Raw genomic sequence first — 23,585 nt, forward strand, 5'->3', positions numbered from 1 at the left:
AAGTGTAGTATATTACAGGTGTACTATATGGGGGTGTACTATATTACAGGTGTAGCATATGGGGTGTAGTGATGTAGTATATTACAGGTGTACTATATGGAGTTGTAGTATATTACAGGTGTGCTATATGGAGGTGTAGTATATTACAGGTGTGCTATATGGAGGTGTAGTATATTACAGGTGTACTATATGGGGGTGTACTATATTACAGGTGTAGTGATGTAGTATATTACAGGTGTACTATATGGAGGTGTACTATATTACAGGTGTAGTATATCGGGTGTAGTGATGTAGTATATTACAGGTGTAGTATATAGGGGTGTAATGATGTAGTATATCGGAGGTGTATTATATAGTGGTGTAGTATAATACAGGTGTATATGGGGGTGTAGTATATTACAGGTATATGGAGGGAGTGTAGTATAATACAGGTGTAGTATATGGGGGGTGTAGTGATGTAGTATATTACAGGTGTAGTATATGGAGGGGGTGTAGTGATGTAGTATATTGGGTAGAACTAAGGTAATTATATTAGTCCGGCCCTCTAAACCAATCCCAATTTCTCATGCGGCCCCATGGGAAAATTAATTGCCCACCCCTGCTTTACAACAAAATATTGATGACCTAGAAAATCGAAACAGAAGAAATAATCTCCGTGTAAGGGGCTTGCCCGAATCCATCGCTCCAGCGGACATTCCCTCAGTTTTGATCTCCATTTTCAACAACCTTCTCAAGCGTCCACCGGGAACCAGAATCGAGCTTGATAGAGCTCACAGGGCGCTCCGTCCCATAGATCCAGAGGACCCCAGACCAAGGGACATTGTGTGCCGCGTCCACTTCTATGGACTTAACCCCTTCAGCCCCCGGGCACTTTCCGTGTTTTTGTTTTTTGCTCCTTTTCTTCCGAGAGCCGTAACTTTTTTATTATTCCGTCAATCTTGCCATATGAGGGCTTGTTTTTTGCGGGACGAGTTGTACTTTTAAATGAAACCATAGGTTTTACCATATAGTGTATTGGAAAACAGCAAAAAAATTCCAAGTGTGGAAAAACTGCAAAAAAAGTGTGATCGCACAATAGTTTTTGGGATGTTTTATTCACCGGGTTCATTTTATGGTAAAACTGATGTATCTATGTGATGCCTCAGGTCGGTGCGAGTTTGTAGACACCAAACATGTATAGGTTTACTTGTATCTAAGGGGTTAAAAAAAATCACAAGTTTGTCCAATAAAAGTGGCGTACGTTTTGCGACATTTTCCGAAACACGTAGCGTTCTCATTTTTCGGGATCTATGGCTCAGTGATGGCTTATTTTTTGCATCTCGAGCTAACATTTTTAATGGTACCATTTTTGCGCAGATGCTACGTTTTGATCGCCTGTTATTGCATTTTGCGTAAAACATGCAGCGACCAAAAAACGTAATTTTGGCGTTTGGAATTTTTTTGCCACTATGCCGTTTATCAATCAGATTAATTGATTTTATATTTTGATAGATCGGGCATTTCTGAACGCGGCGATACCAAATATGTGTGTATTTATTTATTTTTTAACCCTGTAATTTTCAATGGGGTGAAAGGGGGGTGATTTGAACTTTTGAACTGAAGGTTTTGGTTTTTTTTCAAACTTTTTTTTTTACTTTTTTTTTTATTTTACTAGTCCCCCTAGGGGGCTATAGCGATCAGCAATCCGATCGCTGATCGCTATCTGCTGATCACAGCTATACAGCTGTAAACAGCAGAAATAGTCACTTTCTTTTTCCCTCTGCTCCCAGCCGAGGAAAAACGAAAGTGAAACTTCGTAACTGCAGGAGTCATCACATGACCCTGTGCTACGATGGCAACAACCGATAGTCACGTGATCACGCACGTGACTTCCGGTGGGGGCGGCGGTAAGTAAAAAACATGGCCGCGCGCATTTAGATCTTGCTGCCAGATTTTGGCAGCAAGATTTAAGGGGTTAATGACTGCGGGTGGAAGCGATTCCACCCGCGGCTAGCAGGCACACATGTCAGCTGTTGAAAACAGCTGATATGTGTGCCGACCGCCGCCGCCTGCCCGCGGCAGGGGGCGGGGCTTAATGGGACACGATCCATGACGAATAGATCCGTCCAAGGTCGTGAAGGGGTTAAAGAAGCCATCCTGCAGGCGGCCAGAAAGAAATCCAGCCTTACCCATAATGGGAAGCTGATAAGGATCTTACCGGACTTAAGCCTGCTTTACACCAGGCAATCTATCGGGCGATAGATCGTCGGGGTCACGGTTTTTGTGACGCACATCCGGCATCGCTGGCGATGCCGGCCTGTGTGACACCTCCTAGCGACGCAGTATCGCTCACAAATCGTGAGTCGGGTACTGCTCGTTAGGTTCCATAATATCGGTTACTTTAGTCGCCCATCGTTTCCGTGGTAGCACACGTCGCTCCGTGTGACACCACGGGAACGATGAGCAGCTCACCTGCCTCCCGCGGCCGCCGCCGGCTCTATGTGGAAGGAAGGAGGTGGGCGGGATGTTTACATCCTGCTCATCTCCGCCCCTCCGCTCTGATTGGCCGGCGGCCGTGTGACGTCACTGTGACGCCGAACGTCCCTCCCACTCCAGGAAGTGGACGTTCGCCGCCCACAGCGAGGTCGCACGAGAGGTAAGTATGTGTGACGGGGTTTAGTAACTTTGTGCGACACGGGCAGCGATTTGCCCGTGACGCAAAAAGGACGGGGGCGGGTACGATCGATTGTGAAATCGCACAATCGGTCGTACCGTGTAAAGCAGGCTTTATACAGACATACCCTGGCCCAAAGAGCGGCCCTTAAACCTCTGCTGGACTCCCTTAAAGAGAGGGGGATCCACTTCCGGTGGGGCTTTCCCTTTTCCTTGTCGGTCCGCAGAGGTTCTATAAATCATGTCCTGCGTTCCCCGGAGGACTTGCCAGCATTTTTAGAGAGCGAATATGTCTGGCTCACTGTGTATAAATTAGGTGCCCAGAAAAAATAGAAGACAATCAAAATAGTAATAGTTCTGGCACACTAAGAGGAACGAGGACAAGAAAAGGTATTCTTGAATGCAGAATCAAATTTATTAGTGCAAAAAACAAGACTAATTCATCCAACGTTTCAACCGTGTCGGTCGTTATCAAGGATAGAATTATCTATATCGTAATGGGAAAATACACGTTCAATTGAAAATGGTCATCACCATTAGGTATAAGAAATCGGGAAGTTACGGTCCTCTTGCACTGGTCTATGGTAACAAGCATAACAGAGCTGGAGGCAATCTATGGTTGTAGTTGTTTCTGGAATACTGTGTAATAATTGATAGTAGAAAGAGGGAAATAATAGGATTCCCTCACTGAATGGTTTTCAGTTACCTCCAAAACATGCAAATGCTCTTGCACTGGTCTATGGTAATGAGCCCAACAGAGCCGGAGGTAATCTATGGTTGTAGTTGTTTCTGGAAAACTGTAGTAATTGATAGTAGAAAAAGGGGAAACAATAAAATTCCCTCACTGAATGGTTCTCAGTTACCTCCAAGATATGTAAATACTTTATGTGGCAATTAGAGGGAAGCCATAGGGAGCTGTTACCATAAACAGGGGGACATGCGTCCCTGTAGGACTGGATAAGGAACCCTGGAGAATTTCGCAGGGAAAAACAAGTAACCTGTCAGGCAGTATAGGTGAAAAGGTTCTTGTGGGGGTGGCATAGGGTATAGGTCCCTGGCACCCGGGGAGGAGCTCTGGGCCACCCAAGAATCCAACAGCCCATGTGCAGCTGACGGGCCTGCCACAGAGGGTGGCCCGGCCTGGAGAGAAGAGGCACCCGTGCCCGGGTCCCCAGAGGTCACGAGACCAGACCTGAGCGGACTACTCGTGTCCAACAGAAGGGTGACTGGTGTCTTCGGTTCCTCCTAGTGAGCCCAACCGCCCTACACCTGGGAGGATGATTATAGGGAGGGGGACGACCTGAGACCCCTTATGCGGCCCTTGATCTCCCTCTCTTAGGTTATTTGCCCAGAAGTTCAAGTATTAATTGCCTACTCGGATGCCGGTGTTTCATATAGTATTATCCGTTTATTAGTGCTTACTGTTTTTTTCCTTTATAGGAGCTGTTCTCATGCTATGCCTTGCCATTTTCTCCCCCACATAGGTCGGGAACCTCTGCTTTGCCGGTTTGTGTTGGGCATGCTCCCATGGTGCGCAATTGAGCGCCTTGAGTTAAGCGCAGAGACTGTCCCTCTGCTTGTTTGTGTGTTCTCTGTTTTCTCATCTCTTGTTTCTTTTCTGCTTTCTCTTTCCTCTGCTCGCTCTAGCCACGGGCACCCTCCGCTGAGGTCGCGACCCGGTTTATATACGAGTGCAGAACCCCGATTACATCACAAATGGCAAATTTGAACATCGCCTCTTTCAACGTGAAAGGTTTCAACAAGCCGGAGAAAAGGGCACAGATTCTGTACCACCCCCACAAACGTAAGATACACATAGCTTGTTTTCAGGAGACCCACTTTAAGACCAACCATTCCCCTAAGATTAAAAACAAATATTACCCTACTTGGTTTTTCGCCAATAATCCAGAGTCACGTTCAAAGAGGGTGGCAATTGCAGTGCATAGATCGCTACCCCATCAAATCCTGGACCTCAAAATAGATGAGGGTGCCCGCTACATTACCCTGTCATTGTCCCTGGGTGACCATATTTTCACGGTTATTAACGCATACACCCCTAACCAAAATCAGGACCTGTTTGTCACCGGCCTGGTAGATACCGCCTTCCCTTTGGTGAGAGGTACGGTACTTTTGTGTGGGGATTTGAATGTGACACTGGACCCGGCGCTAGATAATTCTAAGGGTAAATCCAGTCTCTCCTATACATTTATCAAGCGGATTAAGAGGATATTACTACATCTACAATTGTTCGATGCGTGGCGAATACAACACCCCTCAGAGAGGGACTACAGTTTTTATTCGCACCCGCTAGATTCTTACAGCCGCCTGGACTACATCTTGGTTCAGCACGTTGCGCTGTCCTGACTCTCATTCACGGGGATCGGAAACATCTTGTGGTCAGATCATGCCCCGGCGTTTTGCTCCATACGTGTCCCCTCCTTGTCGAGGACGATGGGGTCGTGGCGGCTGAACGAATCCTTGCTCCTGGACGAGCCCTGTGCCTCAGATATACGTGCTTCTATTTCCAATTTTAGGATGGATCACATGTCGGACACCACGGCACCCTCTTTCAAGTGGGAAGCCCTTAATTGCGTCCTACGGGGAGTATTAATTAAACATGGTGCGAGGATTAAAAGACTGAGAGCCCAGGCTATAAAAGAAGCCCTACAGAAGGTCACAAACTTAGAACTCCTTCACAAGCGGGCACTGAGTCTCCCACTTTGAGGGCGCTTTTGGGGGCGCGACTGGAGGTTAAGAAATTGATGGACTCAGCATACAGCCATATTATCCAACTAGGTAAAAGTCGATATTATGAATTCGGGGACAAACCAGGTAGAATGTTAGCCAATGCGATACGGGCCAAAAAAGCGACATCTCTTATTTCCTGTGTTAAAAATTCCCTGGATAAGTTGGTGCATACTACACCCCATATCGCTGGCGCCTTCCACAACTATTATTCTAAGCTCTATAACCTGACCCCCACCTCCGGTGGTCCCCGGTGAGGAAAGGCACTACCCCCCTCCCCATTTAAAAAACTGGCTAGAACCATAATTGATGATTTAGAGGCCCCGTTTGGATTGGAGGAACTTCTGCAAGTCATCCGGGACACACCTACAAATAAGAGCCCAGGCCCAGATGGCCTGACAGCCAAATTTTATAAAGCCTTTCCGGAACTTCTCACCCCTCTAATGCTGGAATCCTTTAACGCTATTTCGGAGGTTGTATCCTTTCCGGCTGATTCCACGTTAGCACACATTACGGTCATCCCTAAGACAGGGAAGGATCCGAACACATGTGGGAACTACAGGCCGATTTCCCTACTCAATTTGGACCTCAAATTGTATGCCAAACTTATTGCTAACAGATTGAATCCCCTCCTGCCGGACATGGTACACCCGGACCAGGTGGGTTTTGTCCATGGAAGAGAAGCCAGGGACAACACCCTGAAAACCCTGGACGTCATCCACTATGCTCATATTAAGAAAATGCCACTCATGATACTGTCACTGGACGTCGAAAAGGCTTTCGACAGAATATCATGGGACTCTCTCTCGCAAACCTTGCACCACTTGGAGTTGGGCCCCAACATCACTTCTAAAATATTGGCACTCTATCGTTCCCCGTCAGCCCGTATAAAAATGAATGGAAGTCTGTCCGCCCCCTTTACTATACGCAATGGGACTCGACAGGGATGCCCCCTGTCCCCCTTATTATACATTCTGGTGATGGAGCATCTGATGGCGGCTCTTCGGACCAGCCCGGACATTCGGGGAATTAAAATAGCGAATAGTGAATACAAATGTTCGCCATTCGCCGATGATCTTCTGATTTATCTCTCCAACCCTTTGGTTGGACTCCCGGTGTTGATGTCCGAGCTGGAGCGATTTGGGAAATGGTCCGTTTTCAAAATTAATCTTGACAAATCAGAGGCTCTGAATGTGACCCTACCCCAGAGTCAGGTTTCTTCGCTGCGGTCCGGTTTTCCCTTCAGATGGCCCTGTGGCGACAGACCTGGGTATTACTATTCCGTCTGACCTCTCCAGGCTGTTCTCCCTTAATTTCCAACAATTTGCTATTAGGCTGGAGAAGGATCTTGCGGCGTGGCATCAGGGGGTCTTCTCTTGGTTTGGCAGGGTTGGTGCACTTAAGATGACTGTACTTCCTAGACTACTATATCTCCTGCAGATGGTGCCCGTTCATGTCCCTGCATCGTTCTGGCGTAAAGTTCAGCAATTATTCATCCAATTTATAAGGTCCAAGGGCCGTCCTAGAATTCGGGAAGCGGTTCTGTCCCGCCCGAAGGACGCGGGTGGCCTGGGGCTACCGGACTGTAGGAGGTACCATCTAGCGGCAGTCCATGCGAGGGTTCTTGACCTGTGGCATGGCAGAGGGTCCAAGTTATGGGTAAACATTGCTCACGATGCATGCACCTTGTCAGTACCAACCCTGCCTTGGACCTGGCCCTTTTTGAACAAGAATAAACTCATGGTGGTTTATAGTGTGAGGCAGACCTTGCGAACCCTGCATGCTCCCGGGGGGAAAAATACTCTGATCCAGCCATTAGGCCCGTTGATGCCAATAACCGATAACCCCCCTGGTGCGTCTAATGCCCTTTTACTGGGCGGTACCAGACAGGTCCCGCTGCGCGTGCTTCACGTGGCACCCCAGGGGACGGTTCTCCCATTCACTCTGGTCTTGGGGGACCGCCCGCTGAGGCCACGCTATCATTTTGAATATGCACAGCTTCAGCACTTCCTTTCATCTGCTAGTCAGTCACACGAGCCCACACAACCTATGTCACCCTTGGAAAATCTATGTACCTCGGGTCCTAGCCCCAAACACGCTATTTCGGGCATTTATAAGTTACTGACCATCAATGATTCGGTCCACCTTCCTCCCTTTTGCAGAGCTTGAGAGAATGAGCTTGGACAGGAGTTCTCTAGAGAACAATGGGACCGCTGCTTCTATCTATCTCACAAGTCAGCAACTGCCACCAGGTCCCAGGAGACAAGTTATAAAGTTGTCTCAAGGTGGTATAGGGTCCCCTCCTTGCTCCATAGGTGGGCCCGGGGGTCCCAGATGTGTGTTGGCGTTGCGGACGGCAGGAGGGTACCATGACCCATATATGGTGGTCATGTACGGTCCTGGCTGCCTTTTGGGACAGTGTCTTGAGAGCGACTCAGGATATCTCGGGGGTGGCAGTGCCCAGACGACCCGAGGCCGTTCTCCTATATATGTTCTCGCTGCCAAAAAAATATATAAACAATCGCTACTCAGGCATCTCCTTCAGGCAGCCAAGACTGTTATACCTCGCCACTGGAAGACCACCAAGTCACCTTCTGTGGAGGAATGGATAAGTGAGGTGGACATAATCTACCGGATGGAAAGAATTCTGGCCCAATCTCATAATAATGTAGAGACCACCGTTACAAAGTGGTCCCATTGGGAATCTTTCCTGACTAGTCCTGGTTTCTGTAACGCGAGACAGAATGTTACATGCACTCGTGCGAACGAAGTGAGACCTTCCTGAGTGCTATTTAATTATGGTCTTGGTCCGGACGGGCGGGGGTGTTCGTGGCATACGTCTCTTCTTTTCTATTTCTCTCCCCTCCTTCTTCACTCTTTCCTTCTCTCCTCTGTTTCTTTTTTTAAGTGGTTCCCGCCTCTGATGCAGTGGAATATAGATTGTTGTTATTGAGTGCACCATGATGCTATTCTCTCTACCTTGCATATCAATGATAAATGATTGGAATTGCTTATGTTATGAAAATCAATAAAAATGTTAAAAAAAGGACCTGTCGGTTTCCTGCTGAACTGTTAGGACTCATGCGCACGTAACTGCTGAATATTCTGCAGCGATTTGACAGCACATGTGCCCTTCAAATCGCTGCAGAAACACTGCATAATGGATGCAGTTTTTTTGCATAAAAATGCCGATTTCATGAGCTATGGCAGCTGCCCCCACCATAGACAGAGTGGGAGCTGCATCCAGAACGCACAAATAATTGACGTGCTGCTTTTATGAACGCACGGATTTGGGACAAAATTTTAGCAGCACTCAAAAAAGCAACGTGCGCACGTGTCACGCACAATCTACATAGATTGTGCAGGGAACGCAGGACGCATGCAGTTACGCTGCAGTGCAATACGCAGCGTAAATGCATGCAATTACGCAACGCGCGCATGAGCCCTTATAGTCTGCTGTATCTGCCCTGAGGACACAGAAGCAGCTGAAATTCGGACATACCCCTGCCTTCGGGATAGCTCTTAAAATTGGGGACAGTCCCTCTGAATCCAGGGCTGTTGTAAGGTTTGTACATAGTGCTTGGAGCTCACATATGTTAAGATTTAGAGTGGATGTATTAATTTGCCTGTTTGGCCATTTTGTAACGTCACTCGTCCATAGAATGTAATGGAAAAGTACATCTGCCTATTTTTCTCAAAAATTTGCCAAAACCGAAGTATAAAAGTGGGATATTCATCAATTTATAACAAAAAGGCGGGGAATCAACAACACACTAATCAGATAAAATTTTATTCACCTGTAGCCTGAAATTTACAAAATATTACTATATTAAAAAAATGACACTTGAGAAAGTGTTCCATGCATGAAATAGCCGTAGGCTAATGATCATCTATATATTACTCTTTTTGCATACCTCTCGACCGTGCAAAGAAACTAAACAGCTGTTTTTATTATAATATGTAGTGAATGCCAATCTATTTTTTGATATGTTAATATTATTTATTAGCCATGTAATGGGATGTTCCTGTTTATTTTATAGTCTAAATAAAGGAGAAGGATAGAGCTGCTTCTAAAGGGCTAATCTATAAGGAGGAAAAAACATGCTTGCAAATGGCTAATCTACCAGTGGAGGACACACATGCTTACCCTGCATTAGTAACTGCAAAGGTCACCATTTGTTTTGGTAAAAATATTGATGAGACCTAGAGGAAGTAACAATTATTGTGTTAGTTCATATCATACAGTATTGAAAAAGACAACTAGATTGAAAGGGCATCTGTCACTTGGTTTTTGTTACTTCATCTGAGAGCAGCATAATGTAGGGAAAGAGACCCTGAATCCAACGATGTATCACTGAGTTTTCTGGTGCGGTGGTTGTAACAATCAGAATTTATATGTAGCAAGGCTGAGAAAGCTAATCCTTCCCACACCGTTGATTAGCAGCTATTTCTGTAAATTGTATATTGACAGTGAGCTGCTAATCAGTGCTGGGGGCGTGGACCAGTAGTCACAAGGTCAGCTAGTGACAATCTCCTGCTGATAAAACACTCTTTGTAAAGAAACAGCAGCACACAACCTAATAAGTGACACTTCGCTGAAATCAGGGTCTCAGCTTCTACCTCATGCTGCCCACAGATTACATAGCAAAAACCTTCTGACAGATTCCCATTAACGAGACCCATTTCCGTACAGTTAAAAGCAAAACTTAAAAAAAACCCTGTCATTACTTAGGGCTTTTCTTGCACTGGAGATAAACTACCAAAAATGAGTGGAGATGCAACAAGTTTATTGGCACTTGTTTAGTTCAATCTACAGTATACATCTCAAAAATTGTAAGTTTTTGGAAGAATGACTGATCAATTATTGCTCCTCCTCATACAGTTTCTAGTACAAAAGTTAAACATATGTCTGTTTACACAGGAGAATGTGATGATGAAAAATGGCAATTCTTATGTCAGATTAAAAGATGAAAACTTGAAAAAGTTATCATTTATATGGATGATTATTTCTCTTTAGCCCACGACATTTTATCTAAGAATTTATCACACCTCTAATATTTTCCATTAAATTTATTAACATACCCCAAGCTGTATCATAGACTCATCACTACCCTTGGAGTGAAAGCTGTAAACATCATCCCTGATAAAAAAAATATAAGTGTTAAAATATAAATCATACATATATGAGCTATGTCAAAGAATGTAAGAGTCATACTTTGTTTTCTTAAAATAAAAAGTGATAATGGACCTCTGATTTCTATGGAACACTAATGACAAAAATCATCAGTTTGTACTATAATTCATGTTGTTATAATCAGTCATTTGAGGGGTTATGAAAACCACAGAGTTTGAACAGCAGTTTCCATTACTGCTAATCATTTCAGTAAAGAATTGCTGAGTATGTGTGACCTACTCTCCAGAGATAGCTGGTGTTAAAACCCCTCTCAATCTCAGGATTCAGAAGTCCCAATTTTTTTAGCGTATAGCTCTATTTTACATATTAGAAAACTCATTTTGGAAAACCCCTTCAACTTTTAGGAGCCATGCACCAGAAGTCTAGTGTATGGCATAATTACCTTTGTGCTGAGGCTTACATTTACAGTGCTATGATCACACAAGCACAACTTGCTCATGATAACCCACAGGAGGTGTGATTAACAGCCATTATCCTGCAGCAAAAAAGTCTATCTTGAAATGTTCTGGTCTATTGATAACTGAGTCATTACAATCAAATGCTTCAATAGCGCTTTCTTCATGTGTACAATGTAGCACGGTAGCTATGTGGTTAGCACTGGGGTCCTGGGTTCAAATCCCACCAAGGACAACATCTGCAAGGAGTTTGTATGTTCTCCCAGTGTTCACATGGGTTTCCTCCAGGTATTCTGGCTTCCTCCCACACTGCTAGGGAATTATAAGAATTAGGGAATTGTGAGCCCCAATGGGGACAGTTTTGCTGATGTATGTAAAGCACTGCAGAATATGTTGGCCCTATATAAAAATAAAGATTATAATTACCGTATATACTGGCGTATAAGACGACTTTTTACCCCCTTAAAATAATGGCTACAGTGGGGGGTCGTCTTATACGCCGGATATACGGGGGGGGGGTGTATATATATATGTACACTGCAGCGTCCAGGGGAGGTGGGGGCAGCAGCTCTGGAGCACAGGGGAACGCAGCCTTTGATCTCCTGCACCCGCTCATATAATATGCACAGCCGCTGTCCATCTCCAATGGTGCTGAAATCGCACGCAGTGAGGGGCTGGTGAGCGGTGCATATTATATGAGCCTGCGTCCTAGTGTGATCGCACATGCCCACCCCTGTGTTAGATTTGGCCCCCAGGCTGCTGCTCATTCTAAAATAAAAAATCTTTACTTACCCCTGCAGCGTTTCTCCCCGTGTCCCAGCTTCCACTGTGATCAGGCAGAGAGCTCAGCCTGCTGTGCCGATCACATGACCGCACTGAGAACCAGGAAGTGGAAGAACAGAAGCACGGAGCCAGACAGGAGGGAGCTCAGCGCTGCAGGAGATAAGGAAAGAGGGTTTTATTTTACTATGGGCAGCAGCCTAGGGGCCATATCTGACACAGGGGGACTTGTGCGATCTATAGGGGCCATGGGCAGCACTATGGGGGCCATATCTGACACAGGGGGACTTGTGCGATCTATAGGGGCCATGGGCAGCACTATGGGGGAGATATCTAACACAGGGGGACTTGTGCGATCTCTGTGCAGGCCCCACAGAGCAGCAGAGTTGTGTGTATTTGTCTGTATGTAGCAGAGTTGTATGTGTTTGTCTGTATGTAGCAGAGTTGTATGTGTTTGTCTGTATGTAGCAGAGTTGTATGTGTTTGTCTGTATGTAGCAGAGTTGTATGTGTTTGTCTGTATGTAGCAGAGTTGTATGTTTGTCTGTATGTAGCAGAGTTGTATGTGTTTGTCTGTATGTAGCAGAGTTGTGTGTGTTTGTCTGTATGTAGCAGAGTTGTGTGTGTTTGTCTGTATGTAGCAGAGTTGTGTGTGTTTGTCTGTATGTAGCAGAGTTGTGTGTGTTTGTCTGTATGTAGCAGAGTTGTGTGTGTTTGTCTGTTTGTAGCAGAGTTGTGTGTGTTTGTCTGTTTGTAGCAGAGTTGTGTGTGTCTGTTTGTAGCAGAGTGTAGTACCATTGTTTCAGTCCAGTTGTGGCTTTATACAGCAGGGAGGAGCATTCCTTGCTGTACTAAGTGAACATTGGAGCGATTGATCTGTCAATGGCCCTTTAAAAACATATTGTACAGCTCTCGCGGAATTAAAATTAACATGTTGCAATCAAAGCAGACTTTTTTTCATTTGGGAGCGGGGTAGTCTTATACAGTGAGTATATCCCAAATTCTATATTTTTAGGGCAGAAGTTGGGGGTCGTCTTATACGCCCAGTCGTCTTATACGCCGGCATATACGGTATACTAGCTGTAGTGTGGCGCCCTGGACAAGCCAGGACGTCACAGGTACTACAACAACACACAAAGATGGCTGCAGCCAAGGTGCAAGATGCTGATGTCACAGCCACTCAACCTCCACACTAAAGGGGAGGGGCGGCTGCTTAGCATAAGACATGCACACTAATAAGGCTTGCACTGGGAGCCCATCATATAATGAGTGAAATGCACAGTGTCTGAACTGTAACCTATAAATGACCCCAGAAACCCAGGTCAGGCGGGCAAAACAGCACTATATAGGTAAATCTCGCATGGATACACGAGACGCACAGTGTCTGAATTAAGGCCTATAAATGACGCACAACACCAGGTCCAGGCGGGTCAGTTAGCACTATATGAGTACATAACACATGACAGGCTCACCATTTTCCACCTGAATTCAAAAGGTCCACACACATCCTGCAAAAATGGATAAAATGTGCCATACCTCAAATAGTGAGATATTAGTTTATATTTTGGGCCAAGGATTCTCACACTTGCAAGTCCCTACACTGAATAAGTTAGAAAAACCACAAAGAACTATATCAAAAAAACACCAAAAAGGAGCCAAGACAAATGATATGTGCACACACAGAATGAGGTGAGCCTTCCTCATAAAGATGGCTGCAGCCAAGGTGCAAGATGCTGATGTCACAGCCACTCAACCTCCACACTAATGTGTTATGTACTCATATAGTGCTAACTGACCCGCCTGGACCTGGTGTTGTGCGTCATTTATAGGCCTTAGTTCAGACACTGTGCGTCTCGTGTATCCATGCGAGATGCACCTATATAGTGCTGTTTTGCCCGCCTGACCTGGGTTTCTGGCGTCATTTATAGGTTACAGTTCAGACACTGTGCATTTCACTCATTATATGATGCTCCCAGTGCAAGCCTTATTAGTGTGCATGTCTTATGCTAAGCAGCCGCCCCTCCCCTAAAGTGTGGAGGTTGAGTGGCTGTGACATCAGCATCTTGCACCTCGGCTGCAGTCATCTTTATGAGGAAGGCTCACCACATTCTGTGTGTGCACATATCATTTGTCTTGGCTCCTTTTTGGTGTTTTTTTTACTACAACATCACACCCCACACCCCGGTTAGGCACATCAGTCACACACACAAATCCTTATTGCCTCCCTCCAGGGGCTGATGTCCACACCAGGTGGGGCGGGGCCAGGCGGTTGGCCCCACCCACCGAGGAGTTCACAGTCCTGGAGGCGGGAAAGGAAGAGAGTTGAGTTAGGGAGAGTGGAAGTGGAGGAGCGAGAAGTAGGAGTGGAGGAGCAAGAGCAGACTGACGGTCTCCGGGTACGTGGCCCGGCCACTCAAGAGCAAGGCTGGCAGACGGTGGTGACTGTCTGCAGGCGAGGCCGATTGACGCACAACCGTGAGGACCGGGGACGGGCGGTGGCCCGCCTGTACCGAGAAGAAGAAGGTATCAATTTACTGATCTACAACCAGGAATTCCTATTCAATCCATGGCTGTTATTGAACAGGACCCGCTGCCGTCTCCGCTTAGCCTCCTGATGAACCTCTAAAGGGAGAGGAGAAACGCGTTGAGGCCTGGCAGGCCTGGATTCCTGCTTCTCAGGGAAGTAATTCATCTTTTCTCCCTGTTATACTATATTATATAGAATATGATTGGAGCAACCTTTTCTATTTTGCAGTAATTTGCAGGGGTGTCTGTATCCCATTTTTCTTTCAGCTCCTGGGGTATAATGGGGAGATTATCTGAGCCCCTTGTGATATGACTCTAGGTGACTGTAATATACTTGTGGGGTATACCACCCTGTAACATATGTGGTTGTAAATAACTCTTATGGATCACTACCTTGCATAAAGATAATTTATTAGGAATAGAAGTCTATACGTCTTGTACAGTGCTAGTATCATGAATAGGAATTCCTGGTTGTAGATCAGTAAATTGATACCTTCTTGATCTAAGGAAAACAATACAGGGAAGAGTATTACCATTTGGGAACTCATATATATTGTACTGTGCAAGCACCACTATAGGGCTTTCCATCCCATCCCTATATCAGGGTCAGGGAGCGGGAGAGGTGACATGGAACGGGGCGCCCGGTAACTTATGGTGTCATACCCTCACCCTCCATTGTTAGGTAGGGATACACTACCCTTATAGGGCTATATTAGTTTCCCTTCCCTTTACTAAAGTGAGTGTGTATATAAAATTCCTTGGTTATTTACAAGGATATCGTGATCCATTCTCATTTATGTTTGTGTGTCTGTTTGTGGGTACATTTTAATGAATATTAATAAAAATTGCACATTTTAAAATAGGGTTGAGATAACATGTTAGTCCCTCATCAGGCATAATCCGGCAAAAATATGAAAAAACGGATCCGGCATCTGTTGCCGCCGGATCCGTTTTTTCCCCCATAGACTTTCATTAGCGCCAGATTGTGCCGGATGGCCTTACGTTTCATCCGGTTTTTGCCGGATCCGGCAAAATTTACTTGTCCGGCGGCCGGATGAAACGTTGAAGTGAACGTTTTTGTGTCCGGTCAAAAAAACGGATCGCGCCACACGGCGTGTTTTATAATGGAAGCCTATAGACACCGGATCTGGCGTAATGCGGCAAAAAACGGATCCGGCCGCCGGATCCATTTTTTAACTGAGCATGCTTAGAATCACAACGGATCTGCAAAAAACTGAAGGAACTGATGGAAAAAACTGATGCAACTGATCCGTTTTTTCGCCGGATCCGTCGCATCAGTTTTTTTGCCGGATCGTGCCTGATGCCAAAAAACTGATGTGTGAAAGCAGCCTTACAATTTCATGCATGTAGTGTAGTACACTGTCCACGTCCTGAGACTGGACAGGATATTACTACTAGTGATAGGCGAACTCACAGATATCTGGGATCAATGGGACTAAACGAACTTTTTTAAAAAAAAATTGGATCTGGCCCAGAATTGATTTTAGATATCTTGCTGGATGCCGGTCCCCATATAAGTCTATGGGGACCAGAATCCGGTGATTAAAAATGGTGGTATTAGAGATAGGGGGATAGGAGCAGGCGCACTATACTTACCAAGGTTCTGGTGTGGCTGTAACTACTCCCGCGGACACCTGTTCACTTCCAGGACGGCTCATGTATATGTATTGCTTTCCCTGCCCACCTGCGTCTGTGATTGGTTGCAGTCAGATGCGCTCCCACCCTGAGTGACAGCACCTGACTGCTACCAATCACAGGCGCTATGCAAGTCTATCGTACAGTAAAAATAAATAAAAAAATTGGCGTAGGGTTCCCCCATATTATGGTACCCACAACAGATAACGCCCACGGCTAGAGGCTGCAGCCCTTATCTTGGCTGTGTATCAAAATAAGAGGAACTGCATGAAGTTTTTTTTGTTTTATTATTATTATATAATTAATTAATTAAAAATAACGATGTGCGGTCACCCCAATTTTGATATCCAGCCATGCTAAAGCCCTTCAGGCTGGGGGATGATATTTTCAAATATTTTCAGGCTAGGGAGACCCAATCTTATTGGGCTCCTTCCTTCCCCCAGCCTAAAAATAGCAGCCTGCACCCCCTGGCAGAAAACATACAGATTAGCAATGGGGGGAGCTCATAGACACATCCAATTATTAATCTAGGACTTAGTGGCAGCTGTGGGTTGTGATTAACCCCTTATTACCCCAATTTCCATTGCAACAGGGCAATCGGGAAGAGCTGGGTAAAGTGCTGAGATTGTCGCATTTAATGGATGTGGCAATTCTGGGTGGCTGCTATTTTTAGGCTGGGGGGCTCCCAATAACCATGCCCCCAGCTGTTGGGCCTTATCATGGCTGGGTATCAAAAATTAGGGGGACCACATACTGTGTTTTTTTTTTAATTATTTATTTAAATAAATATTATTATTATTATTATTATTATTATTAATAATAATAATAATAATAATTAATAATAATAAAAAAGAGCCACATGCAGTTCCTCTTATTTTGATACACAGCCAAGATAAGCGCACAGCTGGGGTCTGCATCCTGTAGCCATATGGTTTATCTGGCCTGGGTGTCATAATATGGGGGTACCCTACGCCAAATTTCTTTTTTATTTATTTTTACTGCACGATATAGACACGCAGACTGTGACTGTAAGTGTCAGAAAGGCTGTCACTCAGGGTGGGGTGCGCGTCTGACTGCAACCTATCATAGACGCTGATGGGCAGGGAAAGCAGTACATATGCATGGGCCTAATGCATGGTCCTAATGCATGGTCCCAGAAGTGAATGGGCAGCTCTGGGAGCAGTTACAGCCGAGCCTGAGGCTTGGTAAATATAGTGCCGCTTACTTTATTATTTTTTTGTATTACCTGAGTGCCAGTACAGGATCATTAGCCAGAGTTCACTGAGAACTCCGAGACTGGGTCCGCCACCCGGATACTTTTGAAACCGTGTGGATACGGACTTTTACAGTCTGGGTCCACCCATCACTAAATACTACCCATAACAATTGGGTAAGTTCTTTCATAGATATTGCCCCCCTTTAAGTCCATCAGGTTTCTGTCATACACACAGTTTTTCAGTCCAACATTTTAGTTGAACAAAAAGAGTTGCATACTTATTCTGGTAAAAAGGACATTTGAATCAGCATTGGAGGCTCCAAAGCAGATGTGACCAGAGTCACATATTGGAGATACTTAGCCTTATGCCTAAGAATATTATTATACTTGATACAATGGTGAAATTAAACACCTACCTTGTCTCTCCCGCTTTGTCCATATTTAACTGTTTACTGTTTTTGTTATTGTTTTTATTTTTCTCCTGTGAAATGACAAAATGGAAGTTACTTTTACTGAGGAAAATTCAGCTTCAATGCCCAAAAAGTTGGGGCAATATGTAAGATGTAAGGAAAACAAGAATGGAATGATTTGGAAATCTTTATAGCCATATTTTGTGCATAAGAGAACTTGATGACGTATAAGAACGTGAAAGACATTTCATTCAAAAAAATTAACTCATTTACAAATTATTGGCAGCAACATCTAAAAAAAAGTTGTCACAAGGTTAACAAAAGGCTGTGAAAGTAAGTGGCACCAATATTCCACCATTTACAATACATGACATCATCAAAAGATTCAGTAAGTCTGGGGAAATCCACTAGGGACAAGGCCGGCGATCAATAATGGATGCTAGTGACCTATGGGCCCACAGGTGGCACCGCATAAAAAACAGACATGATTAGGTCATATAAATCAATGCATGGGCTCAGGAATACATCCAGAAATCATTGTTCATGAACAAAGTTCGCTGTGCAAACCACAAATGTAAGTGAAACCTCTACCTTATCATGCAGAGAAGAAGAGATATAATCTATAAGTCCGTGAATGCAGGGTCCTCTGCCCCTCTCTATCAATCTGTCAATGGTAGTCTGTTGAGTGTAATTTCAGATTTGGGTCAATCCATGTCAAGTGGACCAGTTTTAAAAATCGTCCCCACTCGACCTTCTCCGATTTTGTTGAAAATTTAAAAGGATGTACATGTATGTTTGAAAAGAGGTTCTGTAAATTTTTAGGGCCAGATCTCAAATACATTGGGCACTGTTGACCTTTCACTGGAGGGTCCACCAAGCCTGCGGCTTCAGTTAAGAGGATTTTGCGAACTTTGGCACATAGCCATTAGAGTTCTATACTGGCTATGATGCTGAAATTTGGCATACTAGCTCAACTTTTGCTGCTAAACACGATAAAACTATTGCCAGCTATGACAAAACAATATTTTGGCTGCAATTTTGTGTCAAAGTAGCTTGTAAAACGCCTCGCATAAAATTTATGCCAAACTTTGCCCATATATAACTCAAAACCAATAGTAACTGGTGCTTTACCCTGTACACCAAACATCTACATGACTTTGCATTGTTGCAATATCACGGTCAAAGCATATGTATTTGTGGAAATATTCACACCCACATATGATGAAAAACTTAAAAAACCCAAATTTTACCTATTTTTAGGTCACATTTCTCAAAAAGGGTACCCCTAAAATATATTAATTCTGATATCATTAGAAAGAGCACATTTTTCTCTACAAGGATCATTGGGGGTTTTTTTTGGAGTCTCTCAGTTTAAGAATAGAAAAATGCCACTGAACTTGGTGTTATTTATCTATATGCAATGAATGGTAACTGCACTATTCAAACCCTTGCGTTGGTCCATGGTGGTTATACCACAACCAATTCCCTAAGAATTGGTCTTATAATCCTATTAAGAATTGTAATAATGCTGTCTTTTGAGAATTGGCAGCCCCATCGCCTAGGAGCTATGGCCAATAACCGTGCAAGGCCAGCCGCGGGCGGTCTCTTTATCGCAAGTTCCGAAGCCTGAGGGTGGGTGTCTTTGCCTAGGATCCCAAGCCTAATATTGGGTATCTTTTGTTGGTTCCCAAGCCATAATGTTCAGTCTAAGTGGTCTGGAATTGTTGCTGAATTTGCAACATAATCGGATCAGAGAAGCTGTATTGTCGGCCCATTGCTGTTGCAGCTGGTGCTGGAATTATTGCAATGATCGACTGCTCGGGAATCCAGCATGTATCATTTCTCACAGACCAGTGAAAGAAGCTAACTGGTCCATGAGGATGCATAAAATGTATTAATGCATCATGGTCGTCGACTGAAATTTCAGAAATATTTCCAATCCACCAGATCCTATGGTAAATGCAGGAAATGTATTGCCCTGGCTGGCTTGCAATTGGCACAAAAGGCAGTTCTTGACAGATCTATCTACATGGGCAATGAAAGATGATGGCTCATTTCACACCCTTGAAATGCCAATCTTTTTGTCATCAATTGGCACAAACTGGTGATTTTCTCTTGTTCCAGCAATTCTATGTCCATCTTTGAACCTTTCCTCTTGAAATACCAGTATTTCGTCAATTTTTTCTTTTGGAACAAAAAAAAACTTGATTCCATGCAAAAGTTGAATAAATCCACCTGGGTCAGTATTTGGTTTTTAGTTGGGCGTTGAAGACTGGCACGAGCTGCCAACCTCTTTGCTGTCCCTCCAATCCTATCACAGGGCGACTTTCCATGACTGGTACCAAAAAAATTCCATTCAGCGCTGATATTGAAATCAGCATTGTGGTGGCACAAGTTGAGAACATTTTTGAAATTTTTGTACTGGGCTGCAGATCCATCGCTGAAGTAGTGGATATGACCAATCCCATAGATGAGAGTCTTGTGATACTCTACAATTACTGTTAAGAAAGTGTGGAATGCAACTGTGTCATGTCGTGAGCAATCACTGATTAGTTATTATTAGTTATTATTATTAGTCAATAACTTTTCATAAATAAAAAGGTTTATAGGTTTTTGATTATAATAGACATTGCTAGCAACAATACAACTCTGTAACATGTGATAAGAATCTGAAAATCAAACACAAAATCAATGCATTACGCGCATAAATAACACCATGTTCAGTGGCATTTTTCTTTTCTTAAACTGAGAGACTCCAAAAAAAACCCCAATGATCCTTGTAGAGAAAAATGTGCTCTTTCTAATGATATCAGAATTAATATATTTTAGGGGTACCCTTTTTGAGAAATGTGACCTAAAAATAGGTAAAATTTGGGTTTTTTAAGTTTTTCATCATTTGTGGGTGTTAATATTTCCACAAATACATATGCTTTGACCGTGATATTGCAGCAATGCAAAGTCATGTAGATGTTTGGTGTACAGGGCAAAGCACCAATTACTATTGGTTTTTGGTCTTGAGTTATATATGGGCAAAGTTAGGCATAAATTTTATGCGAGGCGTTTTGCAAGCTACTTTGACACAAAATTGCGGCCGAAATTTAGTTTTGTCATAGCCGGTAATAATTTTATCGTCTTTAGCAGCAAAAGTTGAGCTAGTATGCCAAATTTCAGCATCATAGCCAGTATAGAACTCTAATGGCTATGTGCCAAAGTTTGCAAAATCCTCTTAGCTGAAGCCGCAGGCTTGGTGGACCCTCCAGTGAAAGGTCAACAGTGCCCAATGTATTTGAAATCTGGCCCTAAAAATTTACAGAACCTCTTTTCAAACATACATGTACATCCTTAGAAATTTTCAGCTAAATCAGAGAAGGTCGAGAGGGGACCACTGGTCCACTTGACATGGAATGACCCATTTGTATTTTGTACGTAAACCATATATGTGCAGCACCATGGAATCAATGGTGCTCTAAAAAGAAATAAATAATAATATATAAACACTATCCAGAAACGGATACGTCCAAAACACTGCTAATAGTGTTCGTGGGAATCCGGCCTAAAGCCCCCGTCACATGCAACGATGTATCTAACGATATATCGCTGGGGTCACGGATTCCGTAACGCACATCCGGCATCGTTAGCGGCATGGTTGCATGTGATACCAACGAGTGACCGGTAACGATGGAAAATACTCACCAAATCGTCCATCGTTGACACGTCGTTCATTTTCAAAAAATCGTTGATTGTTGAGGTCGCAGGTTGTACGTCGTTCCCGAGGCAGCACACATCGCTACGTGTGACACCGCGGGAATAACGAACTACAGCTTACATGCGGCCGCCGGCAATACGGAAGGAAGGAGGTGGGCGGGATGTTACGGCCGCTCTTCTCCGCCCCTCCGCTTCTATTGGGCGGCCGCTTAGTGACGCCGCACGAACCGCCCCCTTAGAAAGGAGGCGGTTCACTGGACACAGCAACGTCGCTAGGCAGGTAAGTCCGTGTGACGGCTCCGAACGATATTGTGCGCCACGGGCAGCAATTTGCCCGTGACGCACAAGCGACGGGGGCGGGTACGCTTGCTAGCGATTTCGCTGCGTGTGACGGGGCCTTAAGAGTCGGCTTGTGCTCCAATTTTAGGCTCAAGGCCCAATCCTTTCCATTCTGTTTCAGAGACATCTGGCTTTCAATTCTTGCCATAATACAAATTCAAACAGTCTATTCAATAGGACTATGAACTGTGTATCCACCAGACTTCTGCACAACACAACTGATGGTCCCAACCCCATTTATAAGGCAAGAAATCCCACTTATTAAACCTGACAGGGCACACCTGTGAAAACCAAAAATGCAATATGTGCACACAGCCTTTTTGTTCCTAAGACCTGTCTGCCTGCGGCTTCCAGAACCTCTGATACTGATCTCACTTGCTTAGTGTACTGGCGCCCGTAGCATGTGTGCCCACCCGCACCTAGAGCTTTGAGGATACACCTCACTAGAGGAACCTAAACACACTGCTTTTTTACTACCTGATTTAGCCTAGTGTCTGAATGTGGGTTTTGTCTGCTAGACAGGGTCTATTCTAGTAATTCTTAGTATTAGCCTCATGTGGGAGAAAAATAACATCCAAGGTTCCTGTGTCCCCCAATGAAGGCTATGAGAAAGAAATTTTAGGTTAGTAATAAAAAAGTCCTTTTTTACCTATCAGTAAAATAAAGCCTCCTAGTGGCAGGGTGTATACATACAGTCCTGTTTTTGCCAATGCTATTAATGAGAAAAGTATTTTATAACCAGTGTTCACTGGTCACTTCTTAGGGCTGCTTCTCACTTGCGAGTTTCTCGCAGTAGAGCAATGTGAGAAAATCTCGCATTGGAATCGGACACATGTTAGTGAATGATTCAGCTCGCATTTGCGGACTGAGAAAAAAATCGCAGCATGCTGCTTTTTTGTGAGTTCCTACTGCGAGTCTCTCCAATGCAAGTCTATGGGAGAGTGCAAAAAATCGGATGTCAAGGGACGGCACTCACACCATCCTAGTGACATCCGATTTTCTAAATACATTTCACGCATGTTTCCTAAAACACTGGAAACGAGTGATGTCTCACAATGTCTGTCCATCACTATTCTCTGTCAGTCGGTCTCTCCCTCTCGGTCTCTATTCTCTCTCTGTCGGTCGGTCTGTCGGTCACTATCTCTGTCCCTCACTCTCTGTCCATGTCGGTCTATCCCTCTCCACCCCTCTCTCATACTCACCAATCCACGATCACCAGCGCGGCACTGCACGGCGTTCACACTGCTCCGGCGGCTTCTCCTCTTTTGAAAAAGCCGGCCGCTCATTAAACAATCTCGTATTCCCTGCTTTACCCGCCCACCGGCACCTATGATTGGTTGCAGTCAGACACGCCCCCACGCTGAGTGACAGCTGTCTCACTGCAACAAATCACAGCCGCCGGTGGGCGTGTCTATGCTGTGCAGTAAAATAAATAAATAAATAATTAAAAAAAAAACGGCGTGCGGTCCCCCCCCAATTTTAATACCAGCCAGATAAAGCCATACGGCTGAAGGCTGGTATTCTCAGGATGGGGAGCTCCACGTTATTGGGAGCCCCCAGCCTAACAATATCAGCCAGCAGCGCCCAGAATTGCCGCATACATTATATGCGACAGTTCTGAGACTGTACCCGGCTCTTCCCGATTTGCCCTGGTGCGTTGGCAATCGGGGTAATAAGGAGTTAATGGCAGCCCATAGCTGCCACTAAATCCTAGATTAATCATTGCAGGCGTCTATGAGACACCCCCAATGATTAACCTGTAAATTAAAGTTAATAAACACACACAGTGAAAAAATCCTTTATTTGAAATAATAAACAATAACAAAGACCCTCGTTCACCACTTTATTAAGTACGCAAAAAACCCATCCTTGTCCGGCGTAATCCACGGAGGTCCCTCGACGCTGTCAGCTCTGCTACATCAGAAGCTGACAGAGAGCGGTCACAGAGCACGACCGTTCTCTGTGAGC

The 23,585-nt window shown here is 44.6% G+C and overlaps 1 protein-coding gene across 3 annotated transcripts in view; it reads right to left on the bottom strand.

Annotated features, from left to right (window-relative positions):
* Positions 1-23,585, bottom strand: part of SYCP2 (synaptonemal complex protein 2) — a 398,741-nt gene that overhangs the window by 136,550 nt on the left and 238,606 nt on the right. For all 3 annotated transcript variants that reach the window (XM_075347762.1, XM_075347763.1, XM_075347760.1), the window contains 3 exons: positions 17,580-17,644; positions 10,480-10,537; positions 9,545-9,600 (listed from right to left, as the gene is read on the bottom strand). In XM_075347762.1, the coding sequence (XP_075203877.1) occupies positions 9,545-9,600; positions 10,480-10,537; positions 17,580-17,644 (179 nt within the window). The remainder of the gene's footprint in view (positions 1-9,544; positions 9,601-10,479; positions 10,538-17,579; positions 17,645-23,585) is intronic.

Source organism: Anomaloglossus baeobatrachus, chromosome 5 (assembly GCF_048569485.1).
Source record: "Anomaloglossus baeobatrachus isolate aAnoBae1 chromosome 5, aAnoBae1.hap1, whole genome shotgun sequence".
Classification (NCBI taxonomy): Eukaryota; Metazoa; Chordata; class Amphibia; order Anura; family Aromobatidae; genus Anomaloglossus; species Anomaloglossus baeobatrachus.